Genomic DNA, 19,162 nt, shown 5'->3' on the forward strand with positions numbered 1-19,162 from the left:
CGTCAACAAAAGTCCGAAATTATACGATTTAAAATAAAAGCAATAATTGTGGCTTGATATTGAGTAAGAACATGTTTTTATGAACCACACAGCTTCCGGTCTCCCACGACCCGACCGGAGAAAAAGACGTGCTGCAGGCAGTAGAAATACATTGCTTTTAAAATCGTGCTGTGCAACACGAAAAAAAGGGGCAAATCGTGTTGGTGAACACGAATCAATAGATTAAAAATCGTGTTGGTGAACACGAAATGCCGTGAGACTGGGTTGGCTGGTACCAGTGCCTCTAAAGCGCTACACTATATATTTTGAATTTAATCTGTACTAAAACTGAAATGTGACACAACCAGACAAACTGCTTCACCCTGTTTTCAGTCCTAACACACAAACATTGTTGGACAAACATTAAACCGTGTTGTGAAATGATTCCATTAAGCTTGGTCATTAAAATAGCAGTGGAAAAATGCACATTCGAGTGGCTTAAGATAATGTGCAATAATCATGAGGAGGCGAATACCTTTCTTTAACTGAACCGAAACGGTTTGCATTCACCAACATTTTGTTGTAATGAGATCAGATCACAATAACAATCTCATCTTTGCTTCCAACGCCAACACTCTTATGACAACATTTTTTTTAATGTTAAGCTGATGTGACAAATGTTATCACAGAACACTGGCCATTATTAGGGAGGGGTCATGTGATCTCAGACCTGCGAGCTGAGGCATGAATGGAGAGAAGGAATGTGGATCCATCTTTCACTCTATTGTTCTCCTCTCGTCTTTCTGACTGCGGCCATTCGAGCATCAGTCTGATAATGAAGAGGACTGTTAATGTTTAAAACATCTGAATGCATTCGACCTGAACAATGAGTTTAAGCTGACACAGACACAGCTAGCACAAGGCCGTACTTTAGCACTTTAGCAGATGATGTATGCAGTCTGCAGTTGTATGTTTTAGAAACACAAGCAGCAATGTCAGTCTCTCTCTCAGACAGAAATATCTCAACAAGTATTAGACGGATGGCCATTACATTTTGTTCAGACATTCATGGTCCTGAGAGGATGGATACCCTGACTTTTCCTTTAGCGTCATCATCAAACCAATACTTGGGCTTATGACAAAATACCAAAGCTTCAGCGGTAGGCTCTTTTTGTTTAATGCTAATTAAAGCAAATGATCGGTTGAAATGATAGCATGCTAACACTCTTCATTAAGAAGGTGAATATGGCATACATTTAGCTGATAAAACCAGGATACTGGCCAAACAGAGTTGGGGGCATGGCTCCAGACTCTTAGTCTGGTTACAAAAACATTCAAATGTATGATCCCAAAAATTCCAAATTTGTGATGCATTTCTGTGTCAGCCGTTGAGAAATGAAGATCTTGGTGAAAACTATTTCTATATTATAACTTGTATTCTTTAAAGCAGTGTTTGAGAACACAAACGTTTTCAAAGTAAGATTTAAAAAGTTGACCACCAAATGGCAACAATTTATATTTTTTAGATAACATTCTACAAGCTAATTTATACAAAACAATAATTTACGTTGACCAGGAAAATAAACTTTAACTTTCTGAAGAAAATAATTAGCATGAACCATGAGGATCACTATAAACTGCTGATGACCTATCTCAGCTGTGTCTATCCCCCCGGGTGAAATTAAACAAGGCACTGTAGTTCACTTGACATCGTTCAAAGGCTTCTCTCGACTTCCTCTCTCCAAGGTCAGTGTGTGGCAGCACGGACAGACAGCAGAGGTCAAGCGCCTGTCAGTCCTTCAACAAAAACAGCTCATGTTCCCCAACAATCAGGCGTTTGTTGGAGGTTTCCAGTGCTGCCATGGCAAAGCGAGAGGACGGTGAAACTGAATCCTTCTCCCTGTCTCTCCCTTCCTCAACATATATCTGTATCGCTTCCTCTCAGTCTTCATATGCCTTCAGCTTTCACAACCAGGAGTGCTAAATCATCCAGTTTTCCACATAAGTACAATTTTAAGATATTTTAATGGGGCTTTATATGTCAATTGACTATCCCTCTGCTGTATGCTGTACCTTTAAGTAAGACACTAGTGCCTTTTGTTTTGGTCTTTCAATGCACTTAAGCTGTATACTTCTCCTTCCTCCATTTATGCATCCATCCCTTTTTCTTAAAGCCAAATCATTATCTTCCTCGGTCGCTGTTTTGCTTTCAAAGCCTATCACACCCTGAACTCAAGAGGCTTAAGCAGAGAGCGCCCTTAGGGCTCTGCTGTCATGGGAGTGGTCATCCTCAGTTACACACTCTGGTCACAGGAAATAATCCCCCTATTTTAGCATCATGACAGGACACACCCGTCCCCATTACACCTATCATACAGAGTGTGAGAGTAGTCTGTTTACGTGAATTCAGAAGTGGTGAAAAATGACAATTAGGACCTTTACTCCACTTGTAAACACACTTTACACACTTAAGATGGTGAGAGAGAATGAAAGGCTCACCTTCATATTATCTTGGATATATTACGCACATTACAAACAAAACGTAAGTATGTCACGCCCCTCATGTGGATTTCAATAAACTTGTTTGATTTGATGTGCCCATAAATATATTTTCTGAAGAAAATTGATATTAAGAAAATCACTAGAAGCTAAGTAGTATATTTTTCCAGAAATTATTTTAATCTCCGAGGGAAAATCAATCTTTGCTAAAAATGATGATAATCACATGCAAACCGATGATAGGTCACAAGAACACATTAAGAAGTCAAAAGTCAAGAAGGTCAAGAACCAGTGCTCTGAAGTAGTTATAGCAAAGCCTGGCAACTAAACAATCTAAATGGCTAAATACCATAACATTCATTTAATCAGTTTATGTAATTTAGGTATTGCACCGAAAAAATCCCTTTAACAATGCATATAATAAAAGGATGTTTAACATGGTGTGTTGGTGCTTAAGAACACTTGTCTGCTTTTATACGTTCACACAAATCTTAAACCAGAGGGCCGTGTGCACAAATAATGATATATATATATGTACAAAAATAAAACTTTTTTTTTTACATGCATATAGAGTGTATATAGAGTACAGTTCATACTCACAGCCACACTCACTTACTCACTAAGCTTTTTTGTGCAAAATTAAAGTTTGAGCAGGAATCTAGAGGGAAAAACACACACTCAAGTAAGCATACACTAGAGTCATTTTTTGCCAAATTCTAGCTGGACTTATATTATTTCCAGCTTTTTTTACGCTCAAACCTACACAAATCAAACAGATAAAGGGCACCACCACCTGGTCAACAATGGTCACTACAATTAAAGGCTGAACATCCACAGAAATGGTAATTTGGTGAGACCTAGTGGATTCATACTGCAATTACAACCCTGATCACCAAGCCAAAACCCAACAAATTAGTTATAAAGACCTATTGATTATTCAAACAAATGTACTCAAAGTTTAACCAAACAACATCATTTAATAAATGATTTTGCAATACAAAACATCTGTGCAAAAATGTTCAGACAAAATACAAAGTAAAGGCCTCATGGTCAAAAGCATAAGCATGTAAACCTTCTGAAACGGGTACATTGTCATTGAAATATAAATGTAATTGTATTTTTCTCTTATGGATATATAGTATTAAAAAAGGCACAATAACGATTTTGGCCAAATACAAAAATAACCAGACTTGATTTAGATTCACAGTCTTGTGTACAAGTGGTTTTTGCACTGCTATATTCATACACGTAAGTCTGTTACAAGCGAGATGTCATGTGTACAAACTCAGATGCCCAAGGTAGTTTGATCTGCTTCAAAGGAACAAAAAGAAAAATAGACAAAAGACAGCAATGAAATAATGGGAACATTAACTTAATACGAGTCAAACTAACTTGGACTAAATTCGACAGGATAATAAAACAAATACAATATTCTCCCTTCATTTAGCTTTTAACAGACAAGCTGCTTTTTTTTTTACCATGGTTGAATAAATGATCTAGGGGGAAAACAAAAGCTCAGTCTAATCTAAATCTGATTCATAGTCATTTTAGTCTGCAGTGAATTGGGGCAGCTACTGTTCTTGTATGGATATCTGGTATGATTAGAAGGGTTACAGTTTATAAGGGTACATACAGTAAAAACTGAACAGATAAAGCGTTATCTATCTCCATTCCACAAATGACAATTTAAAAAAAGTGCACTACAGGCAGCATGCTGTTTTAACATCGCTTCATGCTCTGCAGATACACAGTGAAATGCTATCAGCATACCCTTATGCCCGACTAAAGTGTGTTTGGTTAGTGAATACAGCGGATTCTAAGAGTGATAAGAAGTGCTACACGTACAGTCTGGGACACTTTTACAACTTTAAAAACCAATGATTGTCTCCTAACCAGAAGGCACTGAAGGTAACTAAGATACCAAACTTTGCAAACTTCAGCTGTTTCTCTATCTATATGTTGTTATTTTAATAACAAAAGCTTCATATTAAGCTGAGCTTCTACCATAATTAAACATTAATAGACAGCTTCGGCATTATATGTGTGATTACAGGACTGAAAATGATTCATCATTAACCAAAAACGTTTTAGTATTTGGCCAATTGTGTCCAAAACCGTATAAAATGACCTGCTACTGGACATGTTGAAATAAAAATAAAATAACAGCTGTGATTTCACAGACTCCGAACAAAACATTACGGTCATATTAATTAAGATATTTTACCATTAGAAGCTTCACTTGTTGGGATTGCTTACATGTCAGCACAATTGCTGCCAGACATTTAGAAATAACAATATTAGCATACTGACCATTTTCTCTTAAGGAACCAAATATAAGAAAAACTGTACATAAATCTCTCTGCACCCAGTGATACAGTCGGTCCCCAGCTCAGGAAAATGATCCTTATTTAAATCTAGCATCCTACTGCAAAGGCACAGAGTGGGAGTTGAGCATTTCCAACATACTGTTCATTGGAGTTCTTGTTGACGTAGATGAGGCAGATTTGTTTAATGGTAAAATTGTCTACGAGGAGCCTTATCTGCTTAACTGTTTCTGCTTCGAGTACATTCCGTCCTCCATGTCTTGAAAAATGATTTTTCAACCAAACAAGCGCAGGTAATACAGGAAAGAAAAAGTCAAAGACGTGAAGATAAGCCCTGTGAATACAATCTTTAAGAAACATCTCAAATACTGGGAAAACTCAAATTACACTTATTATACATATTCTTTTGTCAGGGGGACATTTCAGTTTGACATCACTGACTGTAAATTGTTCCATGAGACCAATACATGTTTACTGTGGAGGATTATGAGCATTCTGTTGTTTCATTTGTAGATCAGATTCTGAAGTTAGATGCCATGCCTGCTCTTCTGGGAGGGTGGATGATGGTACAAGAGGAAAAAGGAGGAGGGGGACATGATGAAGGAATGGAAGGAGAAACAAAAGACTGATGAGGAGGCCTGTGTCCATGTTGCAAAGTGTCATGTTGTTGCACAAATAACATTCAGGGGTCATTTCCGAAGGGATTTTGTGAGAAAATGCCAGATCTCAAAGCCTGCACCAATTCTTTAGCCAACGTATCACCTTTATCTTTTTAGTTTAAATTCCAGCGGCTTCAATGGGGAGCTGTCACATAGCCATTAGCTGTCTGACTTCAATACGCACATCAATACATATTCAAACAGGTCTTTGCTGGTCTTCTTAGTAAAAGCTGTTGACCTTCTTGTTTGTTCAATCTGCTGTTGCATTTTCTCTCTCGATTATCGCTTGCTAAATGCAGTTTATTTGACTATACAAGCAAATGTAAAGCACACATTTTTGTATTCAAATAAGTCCAGAAACAAGCAAGTTGCACCCCTGCTGAAAGGCACCTTAGGGTCACGGTAAAAATGTCAGTGTTTCCTTCACATCCTGCATTAAAACGATCCGCTAACTCAAATGTCAACACAGAATCTTTTTCAGACTGTGATTCAAACCATTTCCTCTGCCGCAGGATCGACTTGCTTCCATTTGAATTTTAACGTTTGTTTTGAATATATATCTTTGTATTTCACTCATTCACTCAGGACTTTCTGTACCATATTTACACAGAGGTTAAAATAATAACACAACATTCCCAAACCATGGTAGTAAGTACAAATGCTTTAAACAATAAGGCATTAAAAAGTCAGACAGCTGTGTATATATTTGTGTAGCTGCGGCAGTGTTTCTTGCACTCTCAAATGTGCTTACAGGCCGGTTTCTGTTGGACCTCCAAGTGACGAGGGTAGAACTGGGTCCCATGCGTGAGAGGCTAAACTTCTCAAATGTGGGTCCCGAGCAGAAAGAGTGTGTACCTCTCTTTTTATCTACAGGTCTGCGACGATGACTGAGTCGTTGTACATCAGTGTGTCAGAATCAGCGAGCAGCGCCATTTGTGATGGATGGTCCAGTTGTCCCATTCCTTTCTGGCAAATTTGTCCGTACAGCTGAATCTGCCCTCCACCGTTACCTGGCATGATGCAGTGGGAGAGCAGCGGCGTGTTGGCGTCATGGTTGGAGCCTGTGGTGGAGGGGACGCCGCTCACGTGCCCCGTGCTGGTGGAGCCGCTGGCACTGCTGGGTGAGCGGCTTTTAGGAGGGGGCAGGTGGTGCTGGATGACCCGGGATGGTGGGACAGGTGGAGCGAAGTGGGCTGGAAAAGCGGCGTATCCTGGTGGGATGGGGTATCCATTGACAGGGATAAAGCGCTGGTGGGTTTGCGTCACAGCCATTGGCGCCCAGGCTTGCATCGGGGCCATCTGACCCTGCGAGGGGATAGCCTGGGCCTGGTAGAGGTACCCAGCAGCCGCGGCAGCAGCGTAGCGGGGGTTGCTGAGGTTGCTGACGGGGCTGGCACTGAGCGAGGTGGTCTGGGTGGTGGCGTTGCCTCCGCCCCCAGAGGGCGTGCTGGAGCTGGCATGGGAAGAATGCCCCTCCCAGGCCCGCAGACGAGCATGGATTTCTTTGAAGCGCGTCCGACGTGCTGGTCCCTCCTGCCAGCATTCAGCCATCATGCCATAAAACCTGAGAGACAACAAAGTTAGTTAAAACTAATCATTTAAAGCAAGCTTAAGTTCATAAAGTTATTTAAAAAATAATAATCTTCGAGATGGTGAATGCATACTTTGTTATGGTATATATTAATATAACTGTACACCACTTGTAAATGCTAATGGTAAAGTTATTAAGTAGTTGTGCATCATTGTTTTACTTTGTATTCTGTCAGTGGTGACTCTCGTACAGCTAAATCTAAAGTTTTAGTTCCACCCACCATAAGTTTGTCAATTAAAAGTTTAATTATACATTTTTCAGGACTGATGTGCTTGAGTAAGTTGAATATGGTTGATTTTTGGGAATCAATGTTGTTTAAATTAAAAATTAAAAAAACCCATTCCTTTGGCCTAGAAACACAACAAAGGGCTATTAAAAGGAAACACACAATGAAAATGTGCTGCCCCCATATCCCCCATTGTTTGTCTAACTTCAGAACAAGGAGAAGATGCAGTATAGACTGTATAACCTTCTCATCATTACTTCACAGTAGCATTAACCTGAACATACCTTGGCGGACAGTCCTCGGGACAGGGCAGCAGCTGCCTCTTCCTCACCATCTCCATCACTTCCTGGTTGGAGAAGCCGTAATAGGGCTGCAGCCCATAGCTGAAGATCTCCCACAAAACCACTCCGAATGACCAGATGTCCGAGTCTGTGCTGAATTTGCCGTAGGTAATGGCCTCGGGGGGCATCCAGCGGATGGGGAGGAGAGTTTTGGGCTGCAAACAGAAGTAGTCCGAGGAGTAGATCCCTCGGGAGAGACCCAGGTCGGAGATCTTGATGTGGAGCTGCTCACCCACTAGAATGTTACGAGCTGCAAGGTCTTTGTGGGTGTAAAAGTGGCAGGCCAAGTACTCCATACCGGCAGCCACCTAGGTTTGAATAATAATAATAAGGAAAACAATGATTTTTGAGAAAGTGTGCGTATAAAAGAGTATAAGATAAGGATAGGCAAGAGACCTTTTATTGTCGATGTTGGCATAATACAACATTAGTTTGGTAACTGTTAAGGATCAGCAGCAAAAGAACAAGATAAAAATAAAAACAAGTTCATAAAATATAGATATAAAAAGGTAATGCAAAACAAGTAAGATGTGTATAATGGAGTGCTGACAAAATACTGTATGTCTCGCACATAGTAAGGTGGAAAGAGAGAACAGGATATCAAAGAGAGAAGACAAACTGAAGAGCTAAATCAATAAATCAGCAATCTGTCAATCTCTTACTTGTATATGAAATAGGATTGTAGCTGAAATAATTAAGAGCACTGTCAATACACACCTGTATGGATATATGCAGGAAGTCTCCATGATCCAGGCTGGACTTCACAGTGCCGTCCTCATCGCTGCTGCATCCAACATCAGAGTGTGGGGAACGCATGATGAGGAACTCGTGGAGGTCGCCTTGGGGCAAAAACTCAAACAGCATACAGACAGGCTGCTCCTGGATCACCACGCCCAGCAGGCACACCACGTTCGGGTGCTGCAGCTCCGTCAGCACTGCGACCTCCTGATGTGGAAACATAACAAGTATTAGTGAAGTATAAAACAAATGAAATAAAATAATTGATATGCTCATGGGAGCATGAACACTTAAATTAACACTCAAGCTTTCTTTTTTTGAAGGCCTTAAAGATGTCCATAAGAGGTTGGATGGAGTCTATCAAACTCAAAAGACAGATTTTTTTATGTCGTCCTTTAATGTTGACAGTTCAGGTTTTACTCACTTTCTGAGGATGGAAAGGGAGAATTATGTTTTAACAAGTCATCTGTATAAATTCAATCCAAGAAGCTAAATCCATCCAGACATCCCAACAGTTTATTTTTGCAACTATTTCAAGCATTAAAAGTCTTTTTTAGCAGCACAGTCTGGCCATCGCCCACCACGTTTACCTTCTGTGGAAATATAACAAGTCATGCTTCAAATCTTGTGGGATGAGACATATCTATCTCTACAGGAAAAGTAGTCCCACATATTTTTAAAACAGTAGATTATTTTTGTACCACATCAACACACAATTGCCAGTTAGAAGCAAGTCTTTTAAAATGACTAACTGTTGAGCCTAAGATGTCTTATACAAGTCACACATGGTTGAAAATTGCATCCACAATAATATGCATGTGGACATGTTTGAGCTATTTTTAAAGCTTGGGGTGGGATCTACTCCGTACCTGCTGGAAGTCAGCCCACAGCTGGACATTGGAGACATCCTTCAGGGTTTTTATGGCCACGAGGTGGGCCTGGTCCATGCCCGGCAGATACAAGTGTCCCTTGTAGATCTTCCCTAGAGAGCACTCTCCGAGCTCCTCCATGAAACGCACAGCCGACAGGGGAAGCTCTTTGGCCTTACTCTGCAGAGAGAAGAACAGGGGTCGGAAACAACTTAGAACAGTGGGAAATGAGATGTGACAGTAAAAATATGATTCTTTGTACTCTTTCCCACCATTATCCTTGCATGACAAATTGAAATGATGACATGATGTTTACATTTGTGCTCCTAAATCGATGCAGGCAACCTGCCTAATATAACATTACGTATGTCTTTGAGATATACAAAAATAAAGTATAGCCCAGAGAGTTCATATTTGTCATTTCAGTCTCAATCCATTACGTCAGCTACTCTTTGGAAAGCATTGTGGGAAGATTGTGAAATCTGGCAACACGTTTCAGGTTAAAAATGCAATTTAATTGACAGGTCAGCAGCTTTAAGAAAGGCTAAGCAATTAAGTATCTTGCCAGTACAACTGTGAGTCAGCTGCAGACAAATAAATCTGTAACTCTGTAACATTTTAGTCTTTTGTTCAGGTGATCTTAGAAATAGGGGGGATTTTTTTATGTTTGTGTGTGTGTATGTGTGTGAGGCAAAGTTGGCAGAGATGTTCAAAATCCAGGAACTCTATGATGAATAATGAAATTCCTCTGTGAGCAGGACAGACACACAGGCCTGTATGAGCTCTGAGGGGGGGCGGCGTGTGTGAGTGTGTGTGTGTATGAGTGTGTGGGTAAGAGTGAGAGGGGCCTGCTGATGTTATGAGAGACACAGATGTTTTTAGTTATGGGTTTGTTTCACCCCGTCTTTCCTCTCCACACCCAAACCTTCAGATCTTCCTCACACAACTGCAAGTTTGTGTGTGTGTGTTTACTGTGTGTCTAAATGGATTGTCAAGGGGGAATGGCCCCTGGGTGACCCTGCTGCAAAGTTGGCTGGGTAGCAGCCTAACCCAAGACAAGGTTGTTGATAAAAGGGGGAAGTGAGACAGTCAACTTGGCAATAAATGACTGTATAATTAGAGATTTTCCCATTCCTTATAAAAAGGTTTTTAAAAAGGAAGAAATTACATTCAATCTATATACAATTGACTTTTAAGGTTATGGCATTAGACACCTAGACATAAATAAATAGGCTTGAAAAACAGGTGAGGACTGCACTAAAAGATTTTCTTCTGCCTTTGAAATCCTTATATGGATGGTAATGCGATCTAATATGTGTGAACCATATTTCAGGCCCTAGTTGTCCATGAAGAACATTTGAAATGTACTGTATAATTCCATTACTGCAAGGTTGTCATCCTGAAAAACGTTCTCTCATCTCTCGCAGCCTTGACTCTTTGCAGATATGAGGCCCTCATCTAAACACAGCGAGGAGAGACTCCCTTTTTAAGGCTGTGGAACATTTGTTCCATTGCAAAAATAACAAATACCACAGATATTAATGGCTTCTGACACATCTGTGATATCTGCAGTTCTTTCTACAGCTGTTGATGGTAATATTATACGCATTACCTTGAGCATCAACTCTGTATTGCACAAACGGACATGCTGTCTAGATAACCACTCTCTCCTACCACCACATAATTATGTTGAAAAAGATAAATAAGTGATATGACTGAGTGTGCAACCTTGAAAGAAATATGATACAGTTCTTATATGAGCTACGTGTTGGCTGGCAGAGTGGCGATAGAGGATCTGCATTACAAAGAGGTTTTGTGACTGAGGGAGGGGATGAAGGAGGGGGTGACGGATGAAAGAGAGGTCCTAAGGTAAAGCGATTGAGGGAGAGACAGAAATAGAGCAACAAAGAGAGATGGATGAAGTGAGAAGTGGAAAAAGAGACAGTGGGATAGAAATAAACAGAGAGGAAAAGAGCTGCAGCTGAACATTCCTGGACCTGCTGAGCTCTGATGATAGAGATCTGAAGCTTTGCCTGAGACAGGTCGGTCCTTCACACACACCACACACACACACACACACACACACACACACACACACACACACACACACACACACACACACACACACACACACACACACACACACACACACACCACACACACACACACACACACACACACACACACACACACACACACCACACACCACACACACACACACACCACACACACACACACACACACACACACACACACACACACACACACACACACACACACACACACACACACACACACACACACACACACACACACACACACACACACACACACACACACACACACACACACACACACACACACACACACACACACACACACACACACACACACACACACACACACAAGTAACCCCAGCATGTTGGGACATGTCCCAGTTGACACACAGAGGGGCTTTGCCAGTGTTTTGACTCCTTCCTTAGTCTGCTCTCATGACTTAAAGAGACAGCTAAAGAGAACTGAGTCTAACAATGATGTGTGAGTAAATACAAGTGTGTTTTTTAGCAGTACTTTACTTCTTTACCTGGTTAAATAAAGAATATATATGTACTTGTGCTTTTCAATAAGTAGGGCATGCTTGAGTGAGATGAGGCCGGTAAGATTCAAGTTTAAACCTCTGATATATTCAGGAAAAGTGACAGAAAGGCAACAGAGAGATGGAGGACTTAGATGTCACTGGTATTATGTGCAGAGCAAAACTTATAATATAAGCATTTGTTAATTTAAGTCTTTTTTTCCCAGTGTTATGAAAACATTGCAGGAGAGGTGAAAGCATGTAAAGAAAATGGGGATGGAAAACTCTGCAGTACCAACAGTTTCATGTGTCGTGAAGGCTCTACCTTTGGTTTGTATGCCGTTGTGAGCATGGACATCTCTACGTTTTGTCCCCGGACAGGTTTGGGTTGGCGAGGGGCCGGAGGCGTGGGGGACTTCTGGTTGTTGCGGCACACACATATAAAGAAGAATAGCAAGGCGATGGCTAAGGGGATCGCCACACTGGGAACTAGGATGTACAAGATCTCCATGTTGCCGCCACTAGACTTGTCTTTATGGTCTATACGGATGAAAAGAAAGAGAAAAAGAGTGAGGATTAATATCATGTGTATGGCCTATTGTATGATTGGGCAATTTAATGTGATAAAAGGTCTCTGACATTACTTTTGTGTAAATCACAGCCAAATACTGTCAAAATACACTTTTCATAATTATGAAGAAAAAACATGTTTGCATATTTAGAATCTCAATAGTACATATTTAAACATATTCTAGTCTCTTACCACAGACGGCTATGTCACACATCTCCAAGCGGACCCCTTCGTCCAGCGTGAAGCACCAGGGGGCCTCCAGTTTGTTGCCGGGGTTACGGCAGTACGAGTGTCCTCCGTTGAGCTCGACGTAGCGGATAGCCAGGTAGGTGTGGCTGTGAGGGTACTGGGAGTTCCACGGCTGACACTGACGCCCGGACTTGGTCTTACTGACGGTCCCTCTGTAGTCCGCCCCGCTGTTGTTGTAACACTTGTGATCTGAGGGAGAGAAAGGCGTGGTTTGAGTGAATGGGTCTCACTGATTAAACTCTATTTGGGCTGGCTGCTCATGAACCAAGCCTCAATCAACCCCTGCCCTTACATTTCTTTCCTTTGGTCATCAATAGCTTATTTCAAAGATACAAACACAATATGTTATATGTAAAAACTTTAACCTGGAAACCAATAAAAAGCTGATCGCTAGTAATTTCACAGAGTTGTGTGTATTGTTTTTTTTTAATGTTAGAATTGTTTTTGCCATCTTTACAATTCATTACTTTTTTTTTGAGGGAATCTTTTGTCTAAACCATTAGTTGCTGAATAGATTTGTCAAGACAACAGAAATTGATAGGCAAACATTTGATAAACAATTAAAAGTTTGAGTAATTTTTCTAATGAGCAAAAATGCAAAACATGTGGAGATTCAAGATTGTTAAATTAAATATATATATTTTTTAAATACAAATGTATTTTAAATAGTTACATAATATATTAAACATCTTTCAGTGTTGGAATAATTGTAAATTGCAGTCCTTACTTACTTTTTGAAACATCTCCTGTAAGCAGTTACAATAGAGTCCACAGTGATGCCTGTGGACTTATAACCATTGTGGAATAGCCTCCCAACTGAGATACGGGATTGTCCCACTCTCAATAGTTTTAAAGGACAACTTAAAGAATGGTTGAGCAACTAACAGACCGCTAAATGCACTTTTATACAGGGGTATCTCCTCTTGCACTTTACCTAGCACTTTTATCTTATCTTGCACTTTATATGTCGTAGCTGCTACATTGTACTGCAATGTGGTAAATGCTTGTATGCTGCTCATGCTCTTCCTACATATCATGTATTTATTTTTGCTATGTATATAAATGTTATGTTCTTATATGTTGTATGTGAGGGGACTACGGATGGAAATGAGCTCAAAGCTAAAATCCGGCTCATTTACACTTGTAAGCATTATTTTGTTTTAAAGTGTTCATCAATGTGCACTGTCCTGATTCCAATAAACGACTAAATGAAAAAATGAAATAATTAAAAGTTGAACATGTCTTACTCTTGTTTATGGGCTCGGCCATTGGGATGCCGATCCTCAGACAGTTTCCGGCCTCTGGGCTGTCCAAGGCCGCCAGGTCCTCACAGTTAGGGAGCTTCAGTCTCTTCAGGATGATGGGGTTAGAGCGGGCGAGAATGTACTCTGTCTTACACAAGTCGTTCTCCAGGATCTCACACTCGTCTTTACAAAGGTCCCGAGGTTTGTCCGTTCCAGTGCTGCGGTCGCACGTCGGGAAGGCAAAGTGACAAAGAGACGGGATAGCAAACAGAGAGCAACGATCAGACAAATGGTTGGACGTCCCGATCATGGTGAAGGCCGCTGTAAAGAGGGGAGGAGGGTTGGTTACAGAATAGAACTAAAGCACTCACATACTTCTTTTAAACACACAATTATAAGTCCGTAACTCACAATTCAAAACATACATATCATTCATTTTACAAATACTTTCATTGATTCTTTCCTACATCAATCAAAAGACACAAAAAAGACTCTCTTGAGCACCTAAACACATGAATGATCAAAGGGGAAGACTGACAATAAAAGCTGCAGCAGTAAATGTATGATTCATAGTCATACTGTATGGTTATTGCAAACATCTGCTTCCCTGTGGTTGTGATTATCAGTAAAGCAGCACCGTGGGGGTTGAAGGAGAAGACATGCGATTAAAAATGAAGATCATTATATATTATAATATATTTAAGATGGTAAATAGCTACATCATTTGGATGTTATGGGTTTGATTAACAATGTTACTCTACTCTTATTAGATGCAGCTGTACGGATGTAATTAATAACGCACAAATAAAACTGACCTCTGAGGACATGTGCACATGAACACACAAAACAAAAATACAGACAGGAATTTTTAGTTTGTGGAACATTTGGGCTCCAGACAGAGCCTGACCTGGCTGAACTTCCTTTGAACTCCAAAGTGACGTCCTGTTTTCTCCTACAGCATACAGGATTAATATAGGTTACCTTCTAAACAGTCTTAAATCGCAGATGGTTTTCATTGATTTAGTATCTGCCAAGGAGGCAGCTTTAATAAGGTAACGTACAAGGTAAACATACTGTTTGTGAGCAGAATTTGACTACTAGTCAAGACACAACTGCTAAATGACGGTTGACCCAGTGAACCTGGCCCAATGAAAGCTGGCTGTCACTTTTTCCTGTCAGACACAAAATGCCTGAGAAGGAAAAATGCTTTGCTAATCTTGCAACATATATGTAAGAGATTGTCTTTAAATATACAATCTATAATGAATGTTTGAGTCTTATGTTAATGTGACCAAGTTGTGTTTGAAACCGCTGTGATTATTTGAGTGAAACTTCAGAAAAAGCACATTTAGTCTGAAGTTGCACAAAGACAAAAAGTGTTGAGGAAGAAAATGTAAGGAAAATAGATGTTATTTGCTGTTAAGTTAGTTAAACCAACTTTATAAGGCGGCTGTTTGTCACCTGTGATCTGTGTCTCGATCTCTCCCTGCATCTGCAACGAGTCGACGAAGATACTGCGGTTACCTATAAAGCGGGCACAGGCTATCCCTCTGTACGGCTGGCAGAATCCCTCTTCATCAAAATCATCCCTGAGACATTCAGAAAAGAGAAATTAGACAATGTAAATATTGTTAAGAGATATCACAACAGTTAAAATACATACAGTTTGTGAAGCAAGTGGATTTGTGAAGCAGAAAGACTCAGATTTCTAAATGTGCTGCAATACATAGACATCCCACAAGAGGGCACTATATGTTTGAATAATGCATGCAAACCACTAGTTGCACTTCAGTGAAAGGAAAAGGCTGATTCTCATTGCTGGTCCTAAACCAAGAAGGAGATCTCCCTTTGCTAAAGACAATTCACATTCATGTCAAAGGCAGGAATTTAAACCAACACACACAGCACAGATTCACAGCACAGATGTAACTCGCATTAGGAATTATTATTTGGCTTGTTGACTTTATTCTTGTTGATGGCAGAGGGATGTCATTGAGCCCTAATCTGAAACACATGCAGAGAGTGAGAGAGAGAGAGAGAGAAAGAAAGAAAGAGAGAGATGGTGTGGGAGTTGATTACTTTATCATTTTTTTCCGTCGATTTCAAAATGTCTACATGTCAATCTTAGATCTTGCCTTTGATCTCTCACCTCTTTTATTCCATAAATACCCTGGTCCTTTTCAACACACACACACACACACACACACACACACACACACCACACACACACACACACACACACCACACACACACACACACACACACACACACACACACACACACACACACACACACACCACACACACCACACACACACACACACACACCACACACACACACACACACACACACACACACACACACACACACACACACACACCACACACACACACACACAACACACACACACACACACACACACACACACACAACACCACACACACACACAACACAACAACACCAACACACACACAGTCTGAGATCACTGTGTCATGCGATTTAAATTGTGCCATATGGAGACTTTAATCCAGGCATCACCACAATCTACAAGGGAGTGCATGATGCCACTGCCCACACTCACACAAAAACCAGGCACAAGAGAACCATAGTGTAGCTATTGGCTGATTAGAAGTACATCCTCATGTGTTACACTAGCCTACTGCTGCATTAATGGCAAACAGAAGCACTCCATTTGTTACTGATCAGACCGTGACATTTTGGGAGAAATGTAATACATTTATATATAAAGTGGATGTTAGCTGTCTTCAGCGTAATGCTACCAAAAATATTCACCATATACTTGCACTCTTTGGGTATTACTTTTCAATATTACTACAATGATTTACAACTTTGTTTAGCTACCTAACATTAAGTGAACAATATTCGCCTTACTTCATTTCGACAATAATTTTCTAAATGATCCCATTTTGCGAAAACATCTCTTCTTTTTACTTTGTGTTTAGCTGTAAAGTAGAGCATCATAGGCTTGATTCTGCATTATCATCCCACCATGTAAGACTTCGTTTGTTGACAAGAGTCAGGTACGTTTACGAGGGATGTAACAGCGTGCAAATTACACTAATTACGCCACAAACTAAAAACAGCACTTAAAGAGTTTTATAGATGCAAAGCTTTAAAGATGCAACTGAAACAAGGTGACATACATGGATGCACATGCACGCAAACATGAACAAACATCCTTTTGTGCACACACTCATAAAACAGAACCTTGGTAATGCCAAGAGTGTGTTCAGTTTGGTGTGAGTCTGGGGTCACTAGGTTCCCTCTCTCTGAGGAGTGTTAAGTGACTGAAAGGCCAAGGTCAGCTCTCTCCCTCTGCCCCCCGTCTGTACAGATCTAAATGGGTTTTACAGATGTACAGGCGCACACACACACACACACACACACACACACACACACACACACACACACACACACACACACACACACACACACACACACACACACACACACACACCGTGCACACACATAAGCATTTAATAGTGCCTTTGGTCCGCATACCGCCGATTCCAGGGAGATATGGTAACATTACATTTAAGACGTAATACAGGTTATAGCCGATTTCATCCATGAAATATGTAATTTCCTACTAAAATGTGGGAATCAGTAATAATGAGTTCATGTTGCGGTGTTCCTGCAGACAGCTTAGCACCCCTTCATCATCCACAATCTCACAAATGGCTATATCTTCAGATATTTTCCTTTGGCAAAGAGTTCCATCTGTTTATGTGAAAATCACGTCTGGCATTAAAGCTGTAAGAGGAGAGCCTGGTAATAAAAAGCTGCCATTGTGGAAATGGGTTGAATCCTTGAGGAATTGATGAATGATTGGGATTTAACCGTTCTCTGAATGTTATCAGAATCAGAATACCTTTATTTGTCCCATAGATGGGAAATCTACATTGTTAGAGCGGTTAAAAGGGCCAAAAGTAAAAGTGCAGAAAAGTAAAGATAAAGTAGAAATAACATAGTTAACAATTTAAGTGTAGCATGTTTAAAGTTGTAGATAGCAGCCAGATAATAGCCTTAAAGGTGGAAGCATAAACATGTATTTACAGATTTATTGCAGAAGTTCGTCCTTCCTAACTAAAAGGAAAGGCCTGTGGTATTTCTCTGTGAGACAGCACGTGTGCAGCAGCCTGTCGCTGAAGGAGCTGCACAGTGCAGACAGGGTGTCCTCGGGGGGATGGGACACATTGTCCAGCAGGGAGGACAGGCTGCCATTCTCCTGTCTCCCACCTCTCCAACAGTGTCCAGAGGACTCCCCAGGACAGAGCTGTCCTTCTTTATCAGAACCAGAATATGGAAATCCAGTTTAGAGCATGAGAGAAAAAACACTCAAGGATCCAAAGTGAGGCTGGAGTGTGTCCAGGCAGCAGAGAGGTTAGTTTGGTTGTGCGTCACAGAGGATGGTGGACACACACATCCTCACTAACATCAAGCCACACACAGACAAGTAAATGACAAGGGAGAGCAGACAATCCGCCACAATGCAGCCTGATCCCCGCAGGCAAATTACAACTCTGGCCAGTCAGAACAGCCTCAACAGTACCAGCTCAGCCCAAATCCAAAATCCCTCTGCACTGCTTTCTATATTTTAAATTCTTTCATTCAAGGCGATTTGGATTGAAAGCCGTGTCTAAGAGGCATATAAAAGTGTCTGTATCCTGTCCAGTGCAGCAGGAACTACTTATATCTAAAGAGAGGAATGGGTAAGAAAGACAGATTTACAACACCGTAATCGCAGTGGGACATTTGAGGTATTTCCGAAAATCTTTCTTTTGTATTTTGAGCCCTTGTGTATCCATTTGTTTTTCAGTGTGTGTGTAAGCTATCCCAGGCAGGGAGAGCCAAGTGCGGTTGCTATTTGTGTAAACAGTGGATGGCTGTTCAGGCCTTTTATTTTACACACCAACGCGACGGGCCCTCTGTGTAATGTTTTATAATAGCTAATTACAAGGAGAGGCTTTTCTCTCCAAGACTCGATATATAACCCAGATCTAAACAGAAAGGCGAGCCTCACCACAGAACCTAAACAAGGTATTGAGGACATTGAGCCATTGTAAAATTAAAAATGTTCCAACCTCATTATTTATTCATGGAAACGCTTACTTAGAAGCCATGCTCTTTTTCCAGCACCACACTGATTCACATCCATATGGTTGCATACATTCACACCTGGGCGGTGCCAGAGTGGTGAAAGACAGACTGCAGCTCCCTTTCAATGCCTGCTGGGTTGGAAAGATGTGAGCTAGTGAGCTAGCAAGCCAGCAGAA

At 40.8% G+C, this 19,162-nt stretch overlaps 1 protein-coding gene across 1 annotated transcript in view; it reads right to left on the reverse strand.

The window, feature by feature from the left end:
* Window positions 1-3,435: 3,435 nt before the first annotated feature.
* ror1 (receptor tyrosine kinase-like orphan receptor 1) overlaps window positions 3,436-19,162 on the reverse strand; it is a 128,628-nt gene continuing 112,901 nt past the window's right edge. Inside the window, exons 5-12 of the mRNA XM_034210517.1 lie at window positions 15,327-15,454; window positions 13,869-14,186; window positions 12,565-12,810; window positions 12,127-12,341; window positions 9,227-9,406; window positions 8,337-8,564; window positions 7,563-7,927; window positions 3,436-7,025 (exon numbers count right to left, since the gene is read on the reverse strand). Of these exons, the coding sequence (XP_034066408.1) occupies window positions 6,329-7,025; window positions 7,563-7,927; window positions 8,337-8,564; window positions 9,227-9,406; window positions 12,127-12,341; window positions 12,565-12,810; window positions 13,869-14,186; window positions 15,327-15,454 (2,377 nt within the window). The 3' untranslated portion in view covers window positions 3,436-6,328. The remainder of the gene's footprint in view (window positions 7,026-7,562; window positions 7,928-8,336; window positions 8,565-9,226; window positions 9,407-12,126; window positions 12,342-12,564; window positions 12,811-13,868; window positions 14,187-15,326; window positions 15,455-19,162) is intronic.

Source organism: Gymnodraco acuticeps, unplaced genomic scaffold (genome assembly GCF_902827175.1).
Source record: "Gymnodraco acuticeps unplaced genomic scaffold, fGymAcu1.1, whole genome shotgun sequence".
Taxonomy (NCBI): domain Eukaryota; kingdom Metazoa; phylum Chordata; class Actinopteri; order Perciformes; family Bathydraconidae; genus Gymnodraco; species Gymnodraco acuticeps.